This window comes from Coregonus clupeaformis, chromosome 17, assembly GCF_020615455.1.
Source record: "Coregonus clupeaformis isolate EN_2021a chromosome 17, ASM2061545v1, whole genome shotgun sequence".
NCBI lineage: Eukaryota > Metazoa > Chordata > Actinopteri > Salmoniformes > Salmonidae > Coregonus > Coregonus clupeaformis.
Window position 1 is genome coordinate 52,662,219 of NC_059208.1, and position 27,006 is coordinate 52,689,224.

Here is a 27,006-nt window from a genome sequence, read left to right on the forward strand (position 1 = left end):
GATCCTACAGGATGACTGTCACATTTATTTGACATGCTTTAAAAAAATTCAGGCCATTATCCTTGAAGAAACCTTATGGGGGATATAACTGCAGGAACCAAAACAACATTTCTGCATTACATTGGCTACTACTGACTTGGAAAAGTTGCTATTTGGCTCAGTCAGTGGTGGAAAGTACTTAAAATTGTCATACTTGAGTAAAAGTAAAGATACCTTAATAGAAAATGATTTAAGTAAAAGTCACACAGTAAAATACTACTCGAGTAAAAGTGTCTGCTTTTAAGTCCAGTGGTGGAAAAGGACTCAATTGTCATATTTCAGTAAAAGTTATACATCAAATTCCTTATATTAAGCAAACCAGATGGCACAATGTTCTAAAACGCATATATACATACATACGACAGCTAGGGGCACACTCCAACACTCATATCATTTACAAACACAGTATGTGTTTAGTGAGTCCATCAGATCAGAGGCAGTAGTGATGACAACACGTTATATTGATAGGTGTGTGAATTGGACCATATTGCTGTCCTACCTGAGCATTCGAAATGTAACAAGTACTTTTGTGAATTGGTCTTTAATTCCGTGATGATAGAGGTCTTAATAGCCCATAACATCAAAGATGCACCACCATATTGTACAGTAGGGATGAGGTATTTTCTGCATATACATTGTTCTTTTGAAGACCAAACCCGCCATTGGTGTGCGTGGTCAAAGACCTCTATTTTCATGTCATCTGACCATCAAACTTGACCAAGTACCAGGACATTTTAGCAAAAAAATCTGGTTGCCTCTGCCAGGAAGTTAAATGCCAGGAAGTTAAATGTTGTTGCTTGTTTAGGTGTTGCCTGAAAACATCCATACACCAATATAGCACCTCGGGATAAAGAAAGTGATTGTCTGTTCTATTTTCTACTCATCCTAGTTAGAAGATATTCTGTTAAGACACTTCCTTTGTCTTTTTACTTCATTGAATTGGCCACCCCCCAGAGAAAGCAGAATTTGAATTGAATTTGAATTAAAATTCATTGAAATTCAAATGCACATGTTTATTTTGACATCATGTATGGTTACCAACTCTATGTTTAACATGTTCTGGACACATTTCATTTCTAAAACTCAAAAATAGTTAAATAATTACAGTGGTCTGGAAATATTCTAAGATCATTTTGTAGGTTAACAATTCATAATCCACTTTCACTCCATAATGCAAAGTATCAACATAACATCTCATTACAAAATTACAAAGAAAATACTGTTTGACATTTTTTAGTTATAATTAAAATAATAATTGAAATGGTATCTGTATTCTTTAGTAAGAGGTGGCAGATGCTTTTAGCAAAATATTTGTCAAAGGAAGGAGACAAAAGATGTTTCATGTCTCAGTTGAATTTCTTTGAATTGGTTTAAATTAGATTCTACTTCCTTTAATTAAATAGAAATTATGCTTCCTGTGGGGGGTGGCCAATTCAAATTCAAATTTCAATTCATGGGTTGAATTGAATTAGGCTAAATTCTGAAATGACACCAACCCTGTAAAACAGAGTGCAGGTGCATCTTAGTAGCAAAAAGTTAAAACGCTCAAACTACTCTGTATCTGTGTCTTGACAAGTAGAGAATAGAATACATCCTTTCTTGGCATTGTAAAGCTTTAATGGAAGACCAACGCGATCAGCTAATTATTATCTCCATGAAGTTAAAGATAGCAAGCAAAGCATTGATTTTAAGGGGAGCATAATTTTTACAAGCATGGCACTGTATTTATAGGCTGATCTCTTTAAACGTCAAAGTCTTAATGTTGTATTAGACTTTCCAGATGTGCAGTTTACAGTGGTATTTGATGCGGTACAGCTGCACTGTCTTCTTATTTATGGCCTCCACATCAGCACTGCCAGGACTCGCCAATAAAAATACTCTGGCTAGCCGTGGAAAAATACAGTTGGGTTAGCTTAAAAAATACTGCATCACTTTGTTATCTGAGTCTGAGCTTGTCCTACATGATGCAGTTGTCATAAAATGGTTGTGTGTTTTGACTGGGCCTATCTGAAAAAGTGTCAAAGTGGTGTCCGAATTAATTGGATCCCTTGATAAAGATGAGTAAAAAATACTGTATAAAAATAAATAATAGTGAGCTATATTGTATGCTAATTTCAATAAATACAAATATATATATATTTTATACTAATATTTTTTTTGCTCAGAGAAAGATTATTTTGTTTAACAAATAATACAAATAAAAAAAATCTAAAAAAAGATAGGGGTCAAAATGATTGGATCCCATGTTTTCAATACTCCAGCACCCTCCTGTTTTCAATACTCCAGCACCCTTCCCTTGCGAGGGTAACGACACTGAGCCTTTTTCTAAAATGTTTTATGAGATTGGAGAACACATCGGGAGGGATCTTAGACCATTCCTCCATACAGAATCTTTCCAGATCCTTGATATCCTTCGTCTGTGCTTATGGACTGCCCTCTTCAATTCAAACCACAGGTTTTCAAATGGGGTTCAAGTCCGGAGACTGAGATGGCCATTGCAAAATGTTGATTTTGTGGTCAATTAACCATTTCTTTGTGGAATTTGATATGTGCTTGGGGTTATTGTCTTTCTGAAAGATTCACTTGCAGACACGTTTCAGTCTCCTGGCAGAGGCAACCAGGTTTTTGACAAAAATGACCTGGTACTTGATAGAGTTCATGATGTCGTCGCGTTGACCATATAAAGGGCCCCAGGCCCAGTGAAAGAAAAATAGCCCATAACATCAAAGATGCAGCACCATATTGTACAGTAGAGATGAGGTATTTTCTGCATATGCATTGTTATTTTGAAGGCCAAACCCGCCATTGGTGTGCGTGGTCAAAGTCCTCTATTTTCATGTCATCTGACCATCAAACTTTACCAAGTACCAGGACATTTTAGCAAAAAAAAATCTGGTTGCCTCTGCCAGGAAGTTAAATGCCAGGAAGTTAAATGTTGTTGCTTGTTTAGGTGTTGCCTGAGAACATCCATACACCAATATAGCACCTCGGGATAAAGAAAGTGATTGTCTGTTCTATTTTCTACTCATCCTAGTTAGAAGATATTCTGTTAAGACACTTCCTTTGTCTTTTTACTTGTGTTGGGCCATTTAATGGTAACCTTGTTCTCTAACACCACTGACCAGAACCCTTACTAATGCTGCCATGCTGAGATATCCTTCTATAAACAACACATTTACAGTAAGACTGCAACATTAGCCAATGACTGGAGACAGATAACAGGACATTGTTGCTGGAGTGTACATACATTAGGCACAGTGTTTTCACTCGATTTCACTCCAATAAAACACTTTTCAGCCTATCTGTAGCCCTTTCCTGCAGTCAAATGACCAAAGCGCCCTCTAGTGGCCTCATGGGTGGAATGTTAATATTTTTCATAATTAAAACAATTTCTACAAACCCGCCAAAAATCCAGTGTTTCTATGTCAAACGGTTTTGTTATATTTCAGTCTTCTGTGATGTATATAAAGTGTAATTTTGGGATGCAAACTCAAAATGGAAGACATTTCAACTCTATATCTGACATGGTACAGGTGTCTTTTTTTTAAGCCCATAACCATGTGTGTGAGGTGTATACTTTTGTTTCAAAGTAGATTTGTTTAACACTACCAAGAAAGACTGTGTGACCCTGATTTAGCCCACTTCAGTAAAATTGTATTAATTGCTTGTTTTAGGAAGCATGGTTGGTGAAAAATTGGAAACATTACTTTACTGACCTTTGATAGAAAAGAGAATAATTTCATGACTGCTGATTTATTTTTCCTGATTCATCAAATGATTTATTATGCTATCGATATGCTTCTGTACCAGCATCCTCAAATACAGTTGTTAATAATCTGTTTGTTTTCTCAATAGAGTGTGATTCTACTTGTTGTTGGAAGTCATGCGTGCTAGTATTTAACATGGGTGAACCGAAGCAAATTATTTCAGCCCCTTTTGTGTTGCTTGATAGAAAATTATGAATTGTTATCCATTGTTATACCAGTTTAACGCACGCTCTGAATACAATGACAATCTTGATTTATATTTTACAATGAGTACCCTTGGTTCAGACGTTTCATTCTAATGACTCTCCATTTTAACCCACTTCACAGACGAAGTCATTATGGGCCAGAGTTAGTGGTTCCAATGGTTTATATGTTATTTATTGTCCTGTTTACTACATCAAAGGTCAGAACATTTTTGGTAGGATGAAATATGTTAATGTTACAGATGAGTTTTTATTGCAACATGCAGAAAGGATTAAACAAGTTTTATTATGGCTACTGACAAGAATAATTAGCCTCCAGCGTTGTATATGACACTGTCATCTGTAATTATAAACTGTGAAGTCATTTTTTATATTTCACATACTAACGATTTACACTGAGTGTATAAAACATTAGGAACACATGCTGTTTCCATGACATAGGCTGACCAGGTGAAAGCTATACTCCCTTATTGATGTCACTTGTTAAATACATTTCAAAATCAGTGTAGATGAAGGGGAGGAGACTGGTTAAAAGACAGATTTGTAAGCCTTGGGACAATTGAGACATGGGGATAAATGGGCAAGACAAAAGATTTAAGTGCCTTTGAACAGGGTATGGTAGTAGGTGCCAGGTGCACCGGTTTGTGTCAAGAACTGCTGCTGGATTTTTTCCATGCTCAACAGTTTCCTGTGTGTATCAACAATGGTCCACCACCCAAAGGACATCCAGCCAACTTGACAACTGTGGGAAGGATTGGAGTCAACATGGGCCAGCATCCCTGTCGAACGCTTTCGACACATTGTAGAGTACATGCCCCAACGAATTGAGGCTGTTCTGAGGGCAAAAGGGGATGCAACTCAATATTAGTAAGGTGTTCCTAATGTTTTGTACTCTATCAAAATTATGTAGCCTACAGTGGCTTGCGAAAGTATTCAGGAATGCTGCCTATGACCCCAAGAACTCATTAAAATGCAAATCAATTTATAACATTTTTGACATGCGTTTTTCTGGAATTTTTTGTTGTTATTCTGTCTCTCACTGTTCAAATAAACCTACCATTAAAATTATAGACTGCTCATGTCTTTGTCAGTGGGCAAACGTACAAAATCAGCAGGGGATCAAATACTTTTTCCCCCTCACTGTATATATACACTGAGATCATGTGACACTTAAATAAAGTCCACCTGTGTGCAATCTAACTAATTATGTGACTTCTGAAGGTAATTGGTTGCACCAGATCTTATTTAGGGGCTTCATAGCAAAGGGGGTGAATACATATGCACGCACCCCTTTTCCGTTATTTATTTTTTTAGAATCTTTTGAAACAAGTCATTTTTTCACTTCACCAATTTGAACTATTTTGTGTATGTCCATTACATGAAATCCAAATAAAAATCCATTTAAATTACAGGTTGTAATGCAACAAAATAGGAAAAACGCCAAGGGGGATGAATACTTTTGCAAGGCACTGTATGTACTCCACAGCGTCCATTAATATTTTCACACTGGAAAATACTATAACCAGCTTCATCTTTTGGCTTCAATGCTGTCTGTTTTCTCAGTATTGTTTCACTACAGAGCCTTTTGTATTTCTATACTCTAATTTGAAAATGTATGTACAGTGGGGAAAAAAAGTATTTAGTCAGCCATCAATTGTGCAAGTTCTCCCACTTAAAAAGATGAGAGAGGCCTGTAATTTTCATCATAGGTACACGTCAACTATGACAGACAAAATGAGAAAAAAAAATCCAGAAAATCACATTGTAGGATTTTTTATGAATTTATTTGCAAATTATGGTGTAAAATAAGTATTTGGTCAATAACAAAAGTTTCTCAATACTTTGTTACATACCATTTGTTGGCAATGACACAGGTCAAACGTTTTCTGTAAGTCTTCACAAGGTTTTCACACACTGTTGCTGGTATTTTGGCCCATTCCTCCATGCAGATCTCCTCTAGAGCAGTGATGTTTTGGGGCTGTCGCTGGGCAACACAGACTTTCAACTCCCTCCAAAGATTTTTTATGGGGTTGAGATCTGGAGACTGGCTAGGCCACTCCAGGACCTTGAAATGCTTCTTACGAAGCCACTCCTTCGTTGCCCGGGCGGTGTGTTTGGGATCATTGTCATGCTGAAAGACCCAGCCACGTTTCATCTTCAATGCCCTTGCTGATGGAAGGACGTTTTCACTCAAAATCTCATGATACATGGCCCCATTCATTCTTTCCTTTACACGGATCAGTCGTCCTGGTCCCTTTGCAGAAAAACAGCCCCAAAGCATGATGTTTCCACCCCCATGCTTCACAGTAGGTATGGTGTTCTTTGGATGCAACTCAGCATTCTTTGTCCTCCAAACACGACGAGTTGAGTTTTTACCAAAAAGTTCTATTTTGGTTTCATCTGACCATATGACATTCTCCCAATCCTCTTCTGGATCATCCAAATGCACTCTAGCAAACTTCAGACGGGCCTGGACATGTACTGGCTTAAGCAGGGGGACACGTCTGGCACTGCAGGATTTGAGTCCCTGGCGGCGTAGTGTGTTACTGATGGTAGGCTTTGTTACTTTGGTCCCAGCTCTCTGCAGGTCATTCACTAGGTCCCCCCGTGTGGTTCTGGGATTTTTGCTCACCGTTCTTGTGATCATTTTGACCCCACGGGGTAAGATCTTGCGTGGAGCCCCAGATCGAGGGAGATTATCAGTGGTCTTGTATGTCTTCCATTTCCTAAACATTTCTCCCACAGTTGATTTCTTCAAACCAAGCTGCTTACCTATTGCAGATTCAGTCTTCCCAGCCTTGTGCAGGTCTACAATTTTGTTTCTGGTGTCCTTTGACAGCTCTTTGGTCTTGGCCATAGTGGAGTTTGGAGTGTGACTGTTTGAGGTTGTGGACAGGTGTCTTTTATACTGATAACAAGTTCAAACAGGTGCCATTAATACAGGTAACGAGTGGAGGACAGAGGAGCCTCTTAAAGAAGAAGTTACAGGTCTGTGAGAGCCAGAAATCTTGCTTGTTTGTAGGTGACCAAATACATATTTTCCACTATAATTTGCAAATAAATTCATAAAAAATCCTACAATATGATTTTCTGGAATTTCTTTCTCTCAATTTGTCTGTCATAGTTGACGTGTACCTATGATGAAAATGACAGGCCTCTCTCATCTTTTTAAGTGGGAGAACTTGCACAATTGGTGGCTGACTAAATACTTTTTTCCCCCACTGTAGTTCTGTCCTTGAGCTGTTCTGGTCTATTATTGTTCTGTATTATGTCATGTTTTATGTTCTGTGTGGACCCCAGGAAGAGTAGCTGCTGCTTTTGCAAAAGCTAATAGGGATCCTAATAAAATAAATAACAATAATTGTGTAAACGTTTATTGTAGTTCTCTCTATGAATGTCTGCTTGGGTAACCGCATTCAGACCCAGATCATATGTTAACATGATTATTTATGCTGTTTGTTTGTCTTCACTCAGGAACCTGAGTTGCCAAAGGATCACGCTTCATAAGAACCTCTTCGTTTCGTATGTCCTCAACTCCGCCCTTACCCTCATCTACCTCATAGCAGTGGTCAACAACACAGATGTAGTGGAGAGAAATCCAGTAAGTCGCACACATTTCATCTATAAAATGAAAACAATTTTAAGGGGAAGAGGAAAGATAAGTCTCAGGGTTTCACTGCATGATAATTTCAAAATAAATATATATTTTTTTAATTCTTAAAAACGTAACACAGCCCTCGAGCACCTTTTTACTTAATTCAAATGAGTTTACTCAGTTTCATTCAACTGGATTGCAGATGTTTTTTCTAAGAGGGTTCGTTAGGATATTAGTATTTTTTTTGCATATCTTTAATGGGTTGTGCCATTAACAGACAGCCCACGGTTAACCTTCTCTTAGCACTCAGATTTCTGTCCTCTGTCAGACTTTTGAACAGTTGCCACTCGTTGAGTTTGAGTCAGACTTGAATTCTTTGAAACCTGAGGCCTGTTAAGGTGAAAAGGGTCCATCTGCCTCTATGGAACGTAGCGTTGCTGTATCTAGGATTACCCCTTTTCTGGTGCTTTAAGTATTGTATTTTAAGATACTTTTTATTGTCCACCTTTTTGAGGAAATTATTTGATTACGGTATTGTGACTCAGGAAGACAGTGTTACTGAGTCGCCGGCTTCTGTTCCCAAAAAAATACAAAATAAAAATTCAAAAACAAGCGAGAAAATGTCAGAGATCTTCTTGATCCAGAGAAATGGCCACACTTGGGTGACCTTTGAGTAGAGACATGAGTTTTTCCTGGTTAGGTCACATGGTTAGTAAAAACTCCTGGCTCAATGTATACAGTAAGGTCATGTTATCATTCTCTCGATTGGATCATCACTTAATTTTTTTATTTAACTAGGCAAGTCAGTTAAGAACAAATTCTTATTTACAATGACGGCCTACCGCGGCCAAATCCTCCCCTAACCCAGACAACGCTTGGCCAATTGTGCGCCGGCCTATGGGACTCCCAATCACGGCCGGTTGTGATACAGCCCGGGATCGAACCCGGGTCTGTAGTGACACCTCTAGCACTGCGATGCAGTGCCTTAGACTGCTGTGCCACTCAGGATCCCCTGGATCTCACTCAGGATCCCCAGGATCTCACTCAGGATCCCCAGGATCTCACTCAGGATCCCCAGGATCTCAGGATGTCCTTCAGTTTATCCAGTCAAAGAAAATAACTACCGTCTGGGTTTGATTTCTAGCCTCTCTTCTACTCTTCTCCCCATACAATCATGTTCTCACTGGAAAAAACAGACTTCAAGCCTAATCCATCTGCCATATTCACAGTGGAAGGGTTTTTGTTTCCTCAGATATACCAGCTGACCCTGGTGATCCAACCGACAGGGAGGAAGGAATGACAGCTTTCACAATAAATATTGTGGGAACGTAATTGGAAAACATTTAATTTGATAACAAATGCTGTGGCTCTGGTATATAAAGCGCAGGGGTTGCTGGAATATCTCCTCAGTTTAGAGTCTGGTGCAATAGCAGGTGCCAGCTCTCTGCTCATATGATTTTTCATTATATATATATATTTGTCCACTGAAGATGTTTGGTTGCTCTGATTAAACCTTGAGTTATATCTGAAGTCGTAGTGTCCATGGATTATCATTCTTTAACCCAACCTTACAATATGAATAGCTATGTTCTAGCAGCATTGGCTCAGAACCATCTTTCCCAATCTGTCCTAAATATATTATAATCTAATTGTTTTGAGAAGCGGGAGAACCAAATTGCAGTTTGTCTTTCACACCTCAGACAACATGGTCTTGATTTCAAGGGGTTAAAATCCCATCACTGTTGGTTGCACATACTGCATGTCTTTAGTGGAACATGTTGACATTCTGGAGCGCCAAATTTAGAGTGGATCAGTCTGTGTTCTGACTGCATGTGTGATTTAGGGATGTGGTACTCTGTTGGGAGAATGGACTCTGCGCTCTCTGAACAAAAAGGAACAAGCGTTCTTTCTCTCTGGCGGATCACAGTAGAGACTCCTAGTCTGCCAGTAGTGAGAGAGAAGTGGGTCCCTAGTGCTCTGGTCAAACGAAGGACTAGGCCAAAGACATGAGACACACACTTTGTCAGACATTAGTACCTTAAACTTTGTTCCAGAAAACATTCAGAACCATCCAGACTGTCCCGTTACATTAGGCTGGATGCCTCAGTTGGGCATTCAAGTTGAAGTTGAATGTGGTTATGAAGTGGTGAGAAAAATGAAGTGTTTTGATCACACCAACAGACCTTAGTGATGAGTAAACTGTATTTCAGCATACATGTAAATGGCACATCTGGGCCAGGAGTCATGAAGGGCAGGGTGGGAGGAGGGAAGAGGAAGGAGGGCGGAGGGAAGAGGAAGGAGAAGGAGAGGAATAGCAGGAGGTGGAAGAAGGTAGGAAAGAGAAGGAGGAGGGTAGAGGAGGAGGAGGGTAGAGGAGGAGGGGGGAGGAGGGAGGAGGGGGGTAGAGGAGGAGGAGGGTAGAGGAGGAGGAGGGTAGAGGAGGAGGAGGGAAAGAGAGAGAGAGGAGGAGGAGACATACAGTGCATTCGGAAAGTATTCAGACCCCTTCACTTTTTCCACATTTTGTTACGTTACAGCCTCATTCTAAAATGGATTAAATACAAATGTTTCCTCATCAATCTACACACAATACCCCATAATGACAAAGTGAAAGTAGGTTTGTAGAAACAGGTTTGTAGAAACTTATTTACTTAAGTATTCAGACCCTTTACTCAGTACTTTGTTGAAGCACCTTTGGCAGCGATTACAGACTTGAGTCTTCTTGGGTATGATGCTACAAGCTTGGCACACCTGTATTTGGGGAGGTTCTCCCATTCTTCTGTGTAGATCCTCTCAAGCTCTGTCAGGTTGGATGGAGAGCGTCGCTGCACAGCTATTTTCACGTCTCTCCAGAGATATTCGATTGGGTTCAAGTCCGGGCTCTAGCTGGGCCACTCAAGGACATTCAGAGACTTGTCCTGAAGCCACTCCTGCGTTGTCTTGGATGTGCTTAGGGTTGTTGTCCTGTTGGAAGGTGAACCTTCACCCCAGTCTGAGGTCCTGAGCGCTCTGGAGCAAAGAATTTCTGCAGCATTGAAGGTCCCCAAGAACACAGTGGCCACTGTGTGGTTAAGAGTTTGTGAGTGACTGACAGGTTCTGAAGGCTGTGAATGCTGCATATAGAGTCTAGAAGAGATGTACATTTAGCTACTACCAATGCCAGTATCTTCTAATTAGATCAGCACACATGCTCTGAGACAGAGAGCTGAGAACAAGGAATCTCAACATGGAAAACTAGAGAACGAGCCTCAATGAATCTGCATGGGCCCGTCCCAAATGGAACCCTATTCCCTAGAGACAGGTTGGTTGTTTAGCAACACAACCGATGCGTGTGCAACTATGGGGCAAAACAGACGGGTTGGCTTAGATTGCTGACAACATGTAAACTATATTTTGTTTCCAATGTTTATTGAAAACATAAATACATTTGCACAATGAGCACTTGTTGTCTCAAATACATCGTTACAGTTGTTGGGTTAGCAAATTTGAGCCATATTAGCATTGATCAGTCAAAACACCTCAAAACAAGACGTTATCAAGAACAAGATGAAACTAGCTGAAACGAGTCACTTACGATTCCCCATATGGCAGTTTCTTGTCATTGTTGGTAGCTATCTGGCCATCTAGAATCACAACAACTCACAGACTTCTGCTGCATTGAAGCGTGCGCATCGTTTTCGTGATGTTGTCAGCTAACCCATCTATATAGTGCACTCCTTTTGACCAAGGCCCATATGTAGGCAATAGGGTGCCATTTGGGATATATAAATATGAAGGGAGTAAGAGACATATGATAGCGTGTTGACTGACAAGAATGTGTGGATATTATTGAACAGAATTTAGGCTACTTAACAGTCAATTTTTCTTGCAAAGTAAATACAACGAGCTGCAGTCATTAACATAGAGAAATGTGGAGCAAGGGATGCACTCCAGCAGTAGGGGGTAACAGGATAAACAACCTCCTTTCGGAAAATCATAATACCCGCTAACGATTTTGTGTCAGGGCTGGTTGAGCATTTAGTGTTGTTGTTGTTGTTGTTGTTGTTATTGTCTCTGTGTGACTCCCTGTGATCCTAATCCCCTGCAGGTTGGCTGTAAGGTGTTGCACTTCTTCCACATGTACATGCTGGGCTGTAACTACTTCTGGATGCTGTGTGAGGGGATCTACTTGCACACGCTCATTGTGGTGGCTGTGTTCGCCGAGGAACAGCACCTCCACTGGTACTACCTCCTCGGCTGGGGTGAGTCTCATTACAGATCAGGGGTCAGATTACCTTAAAGGGATAGTGTGAGATTTGGGCAATTAAGGCATTTATCTACTTATGCTAGCTGTTCCGGTAGACTTCCAGTCATTGTGCTAACGCTAGTTAGCGCTGGGTCACGAAACTACCTCTAACTTCCTTCATACTGGACGCAGAGACATACAAATGGTATCCACAAGTTCATCTGACTCTGGGTAAGTAGAAACATCTCTCACTATCCCTTTAAACCAAAAACCAAACTCTAAATTGTATTTCTGTATTAGTTATAGCCAGCAATAAAAGCAATGTAAAAGGTTAATAGTTAATAGCAGAGAGGAATAGGCAAAGCAAGAGGGTCCATTCCCGTCAAAATCTGTCCATGCGGGAATACAGCGATAAGCAAAGCGATTAGCAGACCTTCTGCCTTCCCGCTTTGGGAACAACGACTCCCATTGTTAGCACGGAGATAAGACCATCTCATCATTATATACAGTATCTCTGTTAATAGTCAATTCAATAGTCCAGAGTTCAAAGGTCACAAAACCCAAATGTGAGTTAGTCCAACAAGTACACAGATCCCAAACATAGTTCAATTCAGTTCTTTCCACAAAAAGATAAATGATAGTCCAATAAGAGTCAATCAACATAGGAAAAAACTATCTGATAAACTCACCAGTCCTTGGTGATGATAGGAAGTAATTCCCTTTCTCCAAGCATATAATCCAAATGAACAGGTTTCTACAGCACAATTACTCAACTATTTCCTCGTTTCTCTCACCAAAACCATTACTCTATCCCTTTTCTACTCACATGACCTGATGACCCCATATTTAAAGTGACAGGTATCATTTTTACCAATCAACAGAAATTCTACCCGGTGGCATACAAATCTTGGCATGGATCTATACATGTACACATTCCATGTATTCTGTTTTACCTAGGAATTAATGTATAACCTTTCATTCAGTTTCATTTCATTTAACATTTCAACCACAGATCTAGGATCAGCCTAACCAAGCCTAAACTAACAATAGGCATGAGAAAATATCTGACCCTGTATCAGTGACCCTATCTGCTTTCATGAAAACAAGCCACCAAAACAGCATTCTCACACAATAATGAAATTATTCACTTGATGGTCAGTCATGATAGCCAATGATAATTATTCCCTTTGGTAAAGCTTTATTTTACATGTGAACACGTTACATTATATTTATTATGCAGTTGTTTAGCTAAAATGGTTTTATTTAACGTACAAACCAGATGTTGTCCTCGCTGGAATTGAACCCATAACTTTGACAGCACAACTTGCCCCAGTCAACTTTCCCCAGTCAACTTTCCCCAGTCAACTTGCCCCAGTCAACTTTCCCCAGTCAACTTGCCCCAGTCAACTTGCCCCAGTCAACTTTCCCCAGTCAACTTTCCCCAGTCAACTTGCTCCAGTCAACTTGCCCCAGTCAACTTTCCCCAGTCAACTTGCCCATCTGTTTTTGGGTCATGTATTTTATTACCTCTGTACTCTATTCTGTTTTATTGTCATATTTAGATACCAAAATAATGACATCTGAGGTAACATGATACAGCAACAAGTCTGTATAGCAGCTTGTTGCATGTTATAGTGTGTTCAAAACCATAGACTCATCTCCTCTCAGCCTTGGAGACCTCTGTGCTCTTACATCATGATTCATAGCCTATCTTCATATTTCATCACCCTGTACTCACTGTAAACATAAAATAACATCGTAAACAGCTCCCACCATCGCTGAACCACACATAGATCCGCTTGTGTGTCACACAACAGAACGGGACACAATCTGTGTCGGGACACAGGATCAGAGACAACCCTGAGGTCACTGTTAACTGCGACACTCCCTGTGTGTCAACCCCGCCAAACCCTGCATCAGATTGACAGCTTTATTAGCTCTTCCTATTGGATAGCTGCTGTTAACGTGCTGTCTGTTCTGTTTAAAGGAGGAGTGATGTGTTATATTATCAGCCCTGGCCGTCCGATAAGTGGTACGATAACTGTGAATGGTCGGCCATTATTAAAGATGCCGTGATATAACCTTGGGGCAGAAGCTACAGTGTCTTTCACACAGCTGCCCGAGAGATGGAGGGATGGATGGAGGATATCCAGCTAGTCCATATGTAGCCAATATGGCCGTAGGACCTTGATACATGACTTCTAAACGGACCCGCTGCTCGGATTCATCTGTTTCATCTGTTTATGGCCCAGCTAAGATAAAAACCCCAATAAACACTGGTATGGTTGTGTTGTTAATGGAGAATGATTTAACGAGACTGGATTATTAGAGGAAATTGCTCAGTGTGGGTTTGTTCTTGTTCAGCTTGATGAGGATGTATGATCTTAATTTGATCACTTTTGTTGCTGAGTATTTTCCTGCACCACAGGAAATGTAGATGAGCTTCGTGATTTACATAAATCCACTGAAAACCCACACTAACACACGGTTATATTACTGTAACAGTATTGTACTTTTCATGTAGCCTACTGTTGGCCAGCTAATAGCCTAACCACCGATCGATTATTTTTCTGTGACTATATAGGTCAAATTAAGATCCTACACCTGTAGGATGCTATAAGCTTGTTTTGAATTTAGGAAGGGCTTCCATTGGCTGTCTGTTCTGCCATGTATCTTCACCTTAAAGGATTTTTAAATGCTTAACAGCCTTAAAGGGATCTCTTTACAGTGTCTGTCTTTTCGTTTCCAGGGTTTCCCTTAGTGCCTGCATCCATCCACGCCGTGGCGAGGAAGAAGTATTTTGATGACAAGTGAGTAATGGTCCTCTGCAGTAGTATTGTAAATAAGTAGAGCAGCTGTGTGGTCGGCTGCAGTAGACAGTTCTAGAAGGAGAAGAAGAATACTTTATTGTCCGTTTGTAGACTTGCGTGACGGAGGATGTTTCTCCTTCCTGTAGCTGCTGGATGAGTGTGGAGACCCATCTGCTCTACGTGGTCCACGGGCCCATCATGGCAGCACTGCTCGTAAGCCACACCCTACACTCTTAGAAAAAAAAGGTGCTGTCTAGAACCTTAAATGGTTCTTCGGCTGTCCCCATAGCAGAATCCTTTGAATAACTATTATTGGTTGCAGGTAGAACCATTTTGGTTCCAGGTAGAACCCTTTCTACAGAGGGTTCTACATGGAACCCAAAAGGGTTCTACCTGGAACCCAAAAGGTTTCTACCTGGAACCAAAAAGGGTTCTCCTATGGGACAGAAGAACCCTTTTGGAACCGTTTTTTCTAAGAGTGTACTCAACTACAATGCCTAAAGTGGACACTCAGTGAGTTGGGCAACTTCATTGTACTGTACATCATGTACTGTAGATTGAAGGTGCCTAACTGGCAACATGGATACATAATGATACATGGATTTTCTTCTAGATCAAAACTTAATACGTAGGTAGCCATTATTGGACCTATAATCATGTATTGTTATACTGTTGAATGTGAAACACTTATGCTGGTGTTTAGACTTCCATTGTTCAGACAATATCATTTTAATCAGATTAGATTGTAGCCCTTTCAGACACCGCAACCATTTTCAGCCATTTATAAAATCACTTCTTTCTCCTTTTTCCCAGGTGAATCTGTTCTTCTTGCTGAACATCGTGAGGGTGCTGGTTACCAAGCTGAGGGACACCCACCGGGCAGAGTCTAACATGTACATGAAGGCAGTGAGAGCTACCCTGATCCTGGTCCCTCTCCTGGGCATCCAGTTTGTCATCTTCCCCTGGAGGCCAGAGAACCGTCTGGCGGGGGAGGTTTACGACTACATCATGCATATATTAATGCATTACCAGGTAATCTCTATGACTACATCATGCTTATATTAATGCATTACCAGGTAATGACACTGATCTCTATGACTACATCATGCATATATTAATGCATTACCAGGTCATATCTATATTAATGTATTACCAGATAATGACTATATTAATGCATTACCAGGTAATGACTACATCATGCATATATTAATGCATTACCAGGTATGTAATGCAATTGATCGTATGCCAGCAGCACAGTCCTTGCCAAAGCTCTGATCTGACATAAGGTACACTCTTAGAAAAAAGGGTTCCAAAAGGGTTCTTCAACTGTTCCCATAAAATAACCCTTTTTGGTTCCAGGTAGAACCATTTTTGGTTCCAGGTAGAACTATTTTGGGTTCCATGTAGAACCCTCTGTGTAAAGGGTTCTACATGGAACTCAAGAGGGTTCTACCTGGAAACAAAACGGTTCTACCTGCAACCAAAAATAGTTCTTCAAAGGGTTCTCCTATGGGGACAGCCGAAGAACCCTTTTAGGCTCTAGATGGCACCTTTTTTTCTAAGAGTGTAGGATTAGTGAGAGTGTCTGATGTTTGTTTTGTTTTCCTACAGGGATTACTAGTGGCAACGATATTCTGCTTTTTCAATGGCGAGGTAAGCAATGCTGTACTAGCACAACGCACAACACAAAGGATTTTTTTCTTCACTCTGTGGAAATCAGCAACTTCCCATTCAGTTTTATTCTTAGATAAAACATTTGTTGAGGTACAGTAGACAGTATACAGTAACAGTTTAAGCTTGAACGTCTGAAGAACCCTTACCCTTGGTAAAGTACAGTTTTAATTGAACCTCTGAAGAACCCTTACCCTTTGGTATAGTACAGTTTAAATTGAACCTCTGAAGAACCCTTACCCTTTGGTATAGTACAGTTTTAATTGAACCTCTGAAGAACCCTTACCCTTTGGTATAGTACAGTTTAATTGAACCTCTGAAGAACCCTTACCCTTTGGTTTGGTACAGTTTAATTGAACCTCTGAAGAACCTTTACCCTTTGGTATAGTACAGTTTTAATTGAACCTCTGAAGAACCCTTACCCTTTGGTAAAGTACAGTTTTAATTGAACCTCTGAAGAACCCTTACCCTTTGGTATAGTACAGTTTTAATTGAACCTCTGAAGAACCCTTACCCTTTGGTAAAGTACAGTTTTAATTGAACCTCTGAAGAACCCTTACCCGTTGGTAAAGTACAGTTTTAATTGAACCTCTGAAGAACCCTTACCCTTTGGTAAAGTACAGTTTTAATTGAACCTCTGAAGAACCCTTACCCTTTGGTATAGTACAGTTTAATTGAACCTCTGAAGAACCCTTACCCTTTGGTATAGTACAGTTTTAATTGAACCTCTGAAGAACCCTTACCCTTTGGTAAAGTACAGTTTTAATTGAACCTCTGAAGAACCCTTACCCTTTGGTATAGTACAGTTTTAATTGAACCTCTGAAGAACCCTTACCCTTTGGTAAAGTACAGTTTTAATTGAACCTCTGAAGAACCCTTACCCTTTGGTAAAGTACAGTTTTAATTGAACCTCTGAAGAACCCTTACCCTTTGGTATAGTACAGTTTAATTGAACCTCTGAAGAACCCTTACCCTTTGGTATAGTACAGTTTTAATTGAACCTCTGAAGAACCCTTACCCTTTGGTAAAGTACAGTTTTAATTGAACCTCTGAAGAACCCTTACCCTTTGGTATAGTACAGTTTTAATTGAACCTCTGAAGAACCCTTACCCTTTGGTAAAGTACAGTTTTAATTGAACCTCTGAAGAACCCTTACCCTTTGGTAAAGTACAGTTTTAATTGAACCTCTGAAGAACCCTTACCCTTTGGTATAGTACAGTTTTAATTGAACCTCTGAAGAACCCTTACCCTTTGGTATAGTACAGTTTAATTGAACCTCTGAAGAACCCTTACCCGTTGGTAAAGTACAGTTTTAATTGAACCTCTGAAGAACCCTTACCCTTTGGTATAGTACAGATTTAATTGAACCTCTGAAGAACCCTTAACCTTTGGTAAAGTACAGTTTTAATTGAACCTCTGAAGAACCCTTACCCTTTGGTAAAGTACAGTTTTAATTGAACCTCTGAAGAACCCTTACCCTTTGGTATAGTACAGTTTTAATTGAACCTCTGAAGAACCCTTACCCTTTGGTATAGGACAGTTTAATTGAACCTCTGAAGAACCCTTACCCTTTGGTATAGTACAGTTTTAATTGAACCTCTGAAGAACCCTTACCCTTTGGTAAAGTACAGTTTTAATTGAACCTCTGAAGAACCCTTACCCTTTGGTATAGTACAGTTTTAATTGAACCTCTGAAGAACCCTTACCCTTTGGTAAAGTACAGTTTTAATTGAACCTCTGAAGAACCCTTACACTTTGGTAAAGTACAGTTTTAATTGAACCTCTGAAGAACCCTTACCCTTTGGTATAGTACAGTTTTAATTGAACCTCTGAAGAACCCTTACCCTTTGGTAAAGTACAGTTTAATTGAACCTCTGAAGAACCCTTACCCTTTGGTATAGTACAGTTTTAATTGAACCTCTGAAGAACCCTTACCCTTTGGTAAAGTACAGTTTTAATTGAACCTCTGAAGAACCCTTACCCTTTGGTAAAGTACCGTTTTAATTGAACCTCTGAAGAACCCTTACCCTTTGGTAAAGTACAGTTTTAATTGAACCTCTGAAGAACCCTTACCCTTTGGTATAGTACAGTTTTAATTGTACCTCTGAAGAACCCTTACCCTTTGGTAAAGTACAGTTTTAATTGAACCTCTGAAGAACCCTTACACTTTGGTAAAGTACAGTTTTAATTGAACCTCTGAAGAACCCTTACCCTTTGGTATAGTACAGTTTTAATTGAACCTCTGTAGAACCCTTACCCTTTGGTAAAGTACAGTTTAATTGAACCTCTGAAGAACCCTTACCCTTTGGTATAGTACAGTTTTAATTGAACCTCTGAAGAACCCTTACCCTTTGGTAAAGTACAGTTTTAATTGAACCTCTGAAGAACCCTTACCCTTTGGTAAAGTACAGTTTTAATTGAACCTCTGAAGAACCCTTACCCTTTGGTATAGTACAGTTTAATTGAACCTCTGAAGAACCCTTACCCTTTGGTATAGTACAGTTTTAATTGAACCTCTGAAGAACCCTTACCCTTTGGTAAAGTACAGTTTTAATTGAACCTCTGAAGAACCCTTACCCTTTGGTATAGTACAGTTTTAATTGAACCTCTGAAGAACCCTTAGCCTTTGGTAAAGTACAGTTTTAATTGAACCTCTGAAGAACCCTTACCCTTTGGTAAAGTACAGTTTTAATTGAACCTCTGAAGAACCCTTACCCTTTGGTATAGTACAGTTTTAATTGAACCTCTGAAGAACCCTTACCCTTTGGTATAGTACAGTTTAATTGAACCTCTGAAGAACCCTTACCCGTTGGTAAAGTACAGTTTTAATTGAACCTCTGAAGAACCCTTACCCTTTGGTATAGTACAGTTTTAATTGAACCTCTGAAGAACCCTTAACCTTTGGTAAAGTACAGTTTTAATTGAACCTCTGAAGAACCCTTACACTTTGGTAAAGTACAGTTTTAATTGAACCTCTGAAGAACCCTTACCCTTTGGTATAGTACAGTTTTAATTGAACCTCTGAAGAACCCTTACCCTTTGGTAAAGTACAGTTTAATTGAACCTCTGAAGAACCCTTACCCTTTGGTATAGTACAGTTTTAATTGAACCTCTGAAGAACCCTTACCCTTTGGTAAAGTACAGTTTTAATTGAACCTCTGAAGAACCCTTACCCTTTGGTAAAGTACAGTTTTAATTGAACCTCTGAAGAACCCTTACCCTTTGGTAAAGTACAGTTTTAATTGAACCTCTGAAGAACCCTTACCCTTTGGTATAGTACAGTTTTAATTGTACCTCTGAAGAACCCTTACCCTTTGGTAAAGTACAGTTTTAATTGAACCTCTGAAGAACCCTTACACTTTGGTAAAGTACAGTTTTAATTGAACCTCTGAAGAACCCTTACCCTTTGGTATAGTACAGTTTTAATTGAACCTCTGTAGAACCCTTACCCTTTGGTAAAGTACAGTTTAATTGAACCTCTGAAGAACCCTTACCCTTTGGTATAGTACAGTTTTAATTGAACCTCTGAAGAACCCTTACCCTTTGGTAAAGTACAGTTTTAATTGAACCTCTGAAGAACCCTTACCCTTTGGTAAAGTACAGTTTTAATTGAACCTCTGAAGAACCCTTACACTTTGGTAAAGTACAGTTTTAATTGGCCATGTTGAGGGGATGACAAGTCAGACCCCAATGAAACAGCTCATCGCTGCCTGGTGGCGTTTCACCTGACAGGACTCGTCTGTCCCGTCACGCACACCATTTCACAGAGCGTTACCAGGTCAACAGGCAGCCATCTTGTGCACCTGATAACACATTGATGAGTGGCCCATGGTGATAGAGTTGTCACCAATGGGTGGGAGGGAGGGAGCATTACTGTTTAGCGCTGGATCTATGGACTCAGCTGACTCCTGTACAGTAGCAGAGACAACAGCACTAGGACCATCTCAGATGAAGAGGAAGGAAGACAAGCCTTAGAAATGCCTCAGACACTTGAACCTCTCGGGCGAATCATCCACCCTGTCTGTCTGTCGCTCACTCACCTCAACCTGCAGTTGTTTGCTGTCTGACAGTGGATGTCCATAATCTAGAGTCACCGGCACAAACTCAAACCTTTGCATTATTAAAGGACATTGCTGGGGTTTTTTTTTTGGAAGAGACCATTCAGACTTGTTTTTAGGTCATATAGTAGATGCTGTCATCCAGAACGACCAGGGGTTTGAACCTAGGCCCACCCACCCAGTCAGTTAATAACATACGTTGAGAAAATGCATTTGATTGGTCAGGAGTTGCATCAGATACTGATTGGCCAGTCAGAGACCAGACCAGAAGAAAGAGGGACTGAGCATTTTCTTCGCTTGAGAAAGTAGAAAACTAAAACAATGCACACATCCAGAAGAACAGAGAGACCTTATTTGAATACACAGCATGAGGTGGTTTCTGGCACTGACAAAAACACAGCGAATGAACACAGCATTCGTTCATCATCAGGCGCAGTGTTTAGTAATATTTTATACATAGGAAATTATTTCTGGGCCGGGAAAACAGGTCAATTATTAGCTCATGCATGAGCAACCAGGCCCCATCGGCATCTCCGTCGGCCCCCGTAAACCAAGTTTGACGTGTCCGAAGAACAGATTCAGTGTCAGGGGGATAAAAGACAATTTGACACAGTAAGGGAATGTTTGTTTGCTTTGCAGCATAATGGCTTTTACTGTCTCCTAATTTGGGACATTCGTTTTTGGGGATGAGTTCATTGCACAATTTGATTCTGGGGCCAAACTGCCTAGACCTAGGTTGCGTCCCAAATGACACACTATTCCATACATTCTCTATGGGCACCCTTTTCCCTAAGGGCCCTGGTCAAAAGTAGTGCAATATAAAGGGAATAGTGCGTCATTTGGGACTCAGACCTAGCTACACAGTCTGCTGAATACGTTTTTGTCAAGTTACGCCAATGGGAAAAAAGTAGTACTTATTTTTATGTCTGAAATTGCACCCTATTCCCTATATAGTGCACTACTTTGGACCAGAGTACACATAGTTTATAAAAAGGAAAGATAAATCCTGTGCACAGCAGTGCATCTAGGTCCAGGTGCTGGTTTTGGCAGGAACAACTAGTATTCAAAAGCATGAGTAAAAACGGCACACTGAAAAAAAGACAGGCGAACGTCGTTTTTACTCGTTTTTTAATACTAGTTGTTTATATGCTCTGCATCATTAGATCATGTGTCCTGTCCTCATTTTCCATCGGTAATTAGTGTGGCATTGTTCAGGAATTAGATGTTCCCTGTTCTGGCTTAGGCCGTTCTTCTGAGAGAACTATGTCAAACACTGCTTTGCTTTCCGTTTTTAGACTGCACACTCATTCATGCAGTATAAAGTTATCACACAAGATAACTCTCCGGTTTCCCTTTCCAATGTTTTTTTGTTCATTTTTGTTTCTTATTCAGATTGGTGATGTGCTGAATAATTTGATACACTCATAATATATAATTTATTAACTTGGTGATTTTCAAAAGAGTAACAGCAGATAAGCGAGTCTCTTTTCAAAAGTGCCTAAGTGTTGTGTAAATGCATCAAGCTACTCTACCTGCACTAAACTCAGTAAGGAAGAAGGTATTACCCTTCAATTAATCACAGGAAATGGGAGCCTAGATTGTGATTCAATTCAGTTTCTTGCCAAATTCATGTCTAAAAATTACCATTAACATTTATCATATGAATCCACATTTCCTGAGCTCAGTCACATTAAAGTGATTTAATGATCATGCATATTGATGAAAATGTGTGGTTGGGCACTAAAATGCTGTGAGGTGACTGTGAGGTACTAAAATGCTGTGAGGTGACAGTGAGGTACTAAAATGCTGTGAGATGACAGTGAGGCACTAAAATGCTATGAGGTTACGGTGAGGTACTAAAATGCTGTGAGGTGACAGTGAGGTACTAAAATGATGTGAGGTGACAGTGAGGCACTAAAATGCTGTGAGGTGACAGTGAGGCACTAAAATGCTGTGAGGTGACAGTGAGGCACTAAAATGCTGTAAGGTGACAGTGAGGCACTAAAATGCTGTGAGGTGACAGTGAGGCACTAAAATGCTGTGAGGTGACAGTGAGGCACTAAAATGCTGTGAGGTGACAGTGAGGCACTAAAATGCTGTGAGGTGACAGTGAGGCACTAAAATACTGTGAGGTGACAGCGAGGCACTAAAATGCTGTGAGGTGACAGTGAGGTACCAAAATACTGTGAGGTGACAGCGAGGCACTAAAATGCTGTGAGGGGACAGCGAGGTACTAAAATGCTGTGAGGTGACAGTGAGGTACTAAAATGCTGTTAGGTGACAGCGAGGCACTAAAATGCTGTGAGGTGACAGTGAGGTATTAAAATACTGTGAGGTGAATGCGAGGCACTAAAATGCTGTGAAGTGACAGTGAGGCACTAAAATGCTGTGAGGTGACAGTGAGGCACTAAAATGCTGTGAGGTGACAGTGAGGCACTAAAATGCTGTGAGGTGACAGTGAGGCACTAAAATACTGTGAGGTGACAGCGAGGCACTAAAATGCTGTGAGGTGACAGTGAGGTACCAAAATACTGTGAGGTGACAGCGAGGCACTAAAATGCTGTGAGGTGACAGTGAGGTACTAAAATGCTGTGAGGTGACAGTGAGGTACTAAAATGCTGTTAGGTGACAGCGAGGCACTAAAATGCTGTGAGGTGACAGTGAGGTATTAAAATACTGTGAGGTGAATGCGAGGCACTAAAATGCTGTGAGGTGAGAGCGAGGTACTAAAATGCTGTGAGGTGACAGTGAGGTACTAAAATGCTGTTATGTGATAGTGAGGTACTAAAATGCTGTGAGGTGACAATGAGGCACTAAAATGCTGTGAGGTGACAGTGAGGTACCAAAATACTGTGAGGTGACAGCGAGGCACTAAAATGCTGTGAGGTGACAGTGAGGTACTAAAATGCTGTGAGGTGACAGTGAGGTACTACAATGCTGTGAGGTGACAGCGAGGCACTAAAATGCTGTGAGGTGACAGCGAGGTACTAAAATACTGTGAGGTGACAGCGAGGCACTAAAATGCTGTGAGGTGACAGCGAGGTACTAAAATGCTGTGAGGTGACAGTGAGGTACTAAAATGCTGTTATGTGATAGTGAGGTACTAAAATGCTGTGAGGTGACAGTGAGGCACTAAAATGCTGTGAGGTGACAGTGAGGCACTAAAATGCTGTGAGGTGACAGTGAGGCACTAAAATGCTGTGAGGTGACAGTGAGGCACTAAAATGCTGTGAGGTGACAGTGAAGCACTAAAATGCTGTGAGGTGACAGTGAGGCACTAAAATGCTGTGAGGTGACAGTGAGGCACTAAAATGCTGTGAGGTGACAGTGAGGCACTAAAATGCTGTGAGGTGACAGTGAGGCACTAAAATACTGTGAGGTGACAGCGAGGCACTAAAATGCTGTGAGGTGACAGTGAGGTACCAAAATACTGTGAGGTGACAGCGAGGCACTAAAATGCTGTGAGGTGACAGTGAGGTACTAAAATGCTGTGAGGTGACAGTGAGGTACTAAAATGCTGTTAGGTGACAGTGAGGCACTAAAATGCTGTGAGGTGACAGTGAGGTACTAAAATACTGTGAGGTGACAGCGAGGCACTAAAATGCTGTGAGGTGACAGCGAGGTACTAAAATGCTGTGAGGTGACAGTGAGGTACTAAAATGCTGTTATGTGATAGTGAGGTACTAAAATGCTGTGAGGTGACAATGAGGCACTAAAATGCTGTGAGGTGACAGTGAGGTACTAAAATGCTGTGAGGTGACAGTGAGGTACTAAAATGCTGTGAGGTGACAGTGAGGTACTAAAATGCTGTGAGGTGACAGTGAGGTACTAAAATACTGTGAGGTGATAATGAGGTACTAAAATGCTGTGAGGTGACAGTAAGGTACTAAAATGCTGTGAGGTGACAGTGAAGTACTAAAATGCTGTGAGGTGACAGTGAGGTACTAAAATGCTGTGAGGTGACAGTGAGGTACTAAAATGCTGTGAGGTGACAGTGAGGTTCTAAAATGCTGTGAGGTGACAGCGAGGCACTAAAATGCTGTGAGGTGACAGCGAGGTACTAAAATGCTGCGAGGTGACAGTGAGGTACTAAAATGCTGTGAGGTGACAGTGAGGTACTAAAATACTGTGAGGTGATAGTGAGGTACTAAAATGCTGTGAGGTGACAGTAAGGTACTAAAATGCTGTGAGGTGACAGTGAGGTACTAAAATGCTGTGAGGTGACAGTGAGGTACTACAATGCTGTGAGGTGACAGTGAGGTACTAAAATGCTGTGAGGTGACAGTGAGGTACTAAAATGCTGTGAGGTGACAGCGAGGCACTAAAATGCTGTGAGGTGACAGTGAGGTACTAAAATGCTGTGAGGTGACAGTGAGGTACTAAAATACTGTGAGGTGACAGTGAGGTACTAAAATACTGTGAGGTGACAGTGAGGTACTAAAATACTGTGAGGTGATAGTGAGGTACTAAAATACTGTGAGGTGACAGTGAGGTACAAACAGACCATCTGTCTTTTTGCTATTCACCTGTTTGTGCCTACTGAGTCTCTCTGTGTGTCTGTAAAACTCTGATGAAGGCAACAGCTGAAATGCATTGATTTTAATAATAAAGAAGCTATTATGGACTTCCATTGTCCTCCAAGAGTGGCTTACTATGGTTGTACCCTCTCTCTCGCTCTGTGTGTGTGTGTGTGTGTGTGTGTTTATGCGTTTTGCATGTGTACTCACCCATTAGAGAATACAGTTTATAATCTGAATGTCCCTTTTTCTCAGGTGCAGGCGGCTCTGAAGAGACAGTGGATTCAGTACAAGGCCCAGTGGGGTCAGAGACGGAGGGACCACTGCTCCATGCGCTCTACCTCCTACACTGCCACCTCCATCACCGAGGTGCCCGCCTTCATGTACCACCACGACTGTAACAGCGAACACTTAAACGGCAGACACACCTCTGAAGACTCTGGTGAGCTGGTGGCTCTTAAGACAGGGGAGATGTACGCCTGACAAGCGGGAGGCAGTCTGAGTGTGGGAGGAGAGAAGAGTTGGTAGTGGAATCAAGATGGAGACGTTTCTCTACTATCTAGCATGAAACAAAGTCTCCCAACGGTCCCCGCCTCTGTTCCACATCTCAGAGACAGAACGAGTGGGTAAGCCCCAGACTGTGAAGGAGAAGACAGTGTGTGTCTGGACAGTGATACAGTATCTCTCCCATGACTTGGCCAATGATGGCTGATGCTTCTTTACATGACATTGCTGCTGCTGTGGCTGATTTTTAAAAACACTATAAGATATACATGAAACGGGAGCTGAGTTTGAAATGTGGCGCGTCCTAAAGCTGCTATTTGTGGTGCTCTTCCTACACATCATGGGGATGTTGAGGATGATGATGGTGATGATGAATTGTTGCTTCGTCTATACCAAAGGGTGTGTGGGTTTGGCTGCCATAGGCATGCTCTGTGTGAACTGAATCCAACACTGAAGCGACCGACAGACAGCACATACTGATGGACAGGGTCCATGACACGTGAGATCAAAGGTTGAAAAAGGCTCCCTGTGACTAAACTCTGGAATCCTGTACATATTTGTTTCACCAGTTTCACTTTAAAAGTGTCAAAGGGTGTTTTAGAAGATTCTATTTTTTGGACTAAATGTTTTTGTTCTTGCCAACGACTTGTTCTTTAAATACCTGCTATCTGTCCCGTGAAGCTAGCAAGCTCCTCCAGCCTGCTTTGCTGTTAGTACAGCTGCTGATTGTTCTTGTGGTGTTTCTGTCACGAGGACTGGATTTAAAGAGTGCAGAAGATACAGAACGCCTTGATATGGGCTCAAAAGAGAGAGAGTAAAAAGGATTGATAAACTTCAAATAAAAAGACATGAAAAGACATGAAAAGAAAGACACAGAATGACGTAGTAACGTATTTAGAAGGTATTTTGAGTACCACCTGGCTCTTGAGGGGAGACTATTTCAGTTAAATAGTCTGTCTATTGTTTGCCGTGTCCATTTGCCAAAAGGTCTAATGTGAAGCTTGTATGATTCCAGAAGAATCATTATGTTATGTTTAGTGCCATTCCAATATGTTCAAATTATTTATGAAATCGTTTATGAATAGAAATAACAGGGAATGGCACTAAGAGGATAAAAGAGAAGAGGATAAAATACATTAAGGCTACCTGCACAGTGTTGCTATATCATTTTACATTTTAGTCATTTAGCAGACGCTCTTATCCAGAGCGACTTACAGTTAGTGAGTGCATACATTTTTTATACTGCCCCCCCGTGGGAATCGAACCCACAACCCTGATGTTGCAAGCGCCATGCTCTACCAACTGAGCTACAGGAGGCCTATATCAACAATTATAATTCTCCAAGACAATTATCTACATTGAAACATGATTAACTCGAAGTAGTATTTTCCTTCCATTTTTACAGAATCTGTTAAATCGTTCTAATTGAGGGCTATTTCAAACGTTCTGTTGACAGCTCTCTTGCGGTGAATACTACAGAATATGTATTTTCATTCACCTACAGATGTAGGATCTTAATTTGATCCAGTTTGCTACAGCAACAAGAAATGTGAATTATTACGTGGATTATAATGAATAGACATTTTTTGTAAGGGTTGATCCTTTTTTCGTAAGGAT

The 27,006-nt window shown here is 40.7% G+C and overlaps 1 protein-coding gene across 1 annotated transcript in view; it reads left to right on the forward strand.

Moving 5' to 3' along the window:
• LOC121586744 (calcitonin gene-related peptide type 1 receptor) overlaps nucleotides 1-26,621 on the forward strand; it is a 91,392-nt gene extending 64,771 nt beyond the window's left edge. The window contains exons 11-17 of the mRNA XM_041903693.2: nucleotides 7,484-7,610; nucleotides 11,692-11,845; nucleotides 14,579-14,639; nucleotides 14,786-14,852; nucleotides 15,453-15,671; nucleotides 16,251-16,292; nucleotides 25,141-26,621. Coding sequence (XP_041759627.1) covers nucleotides 7,484-7,610; nucleotides 11,692-11,845; nucleotides 14,579-14,639; nucleotides 14,786-14,852; nucleotides 15,453-15,671; nucleotides 16,251-16,292; nucleotides 25,141-25,368 — 898 coding nt within the window. The 3' untranslated portion in view covers nucleotides 25,369-26,621. The remainder of the gene's footprint in view (nucleotides 1-7,483; nucleotides 7,611-11,691; nucleotides 11,846-14,578; nucleotides 14,640-14,785; nucleotides 14,853-15,452; nucleotides 15,672-16,250; nucleotides 16,293-25,140) is intronic.
• Nucleotides 26,622-27,006: the final 385 nt, after the last annotated feature.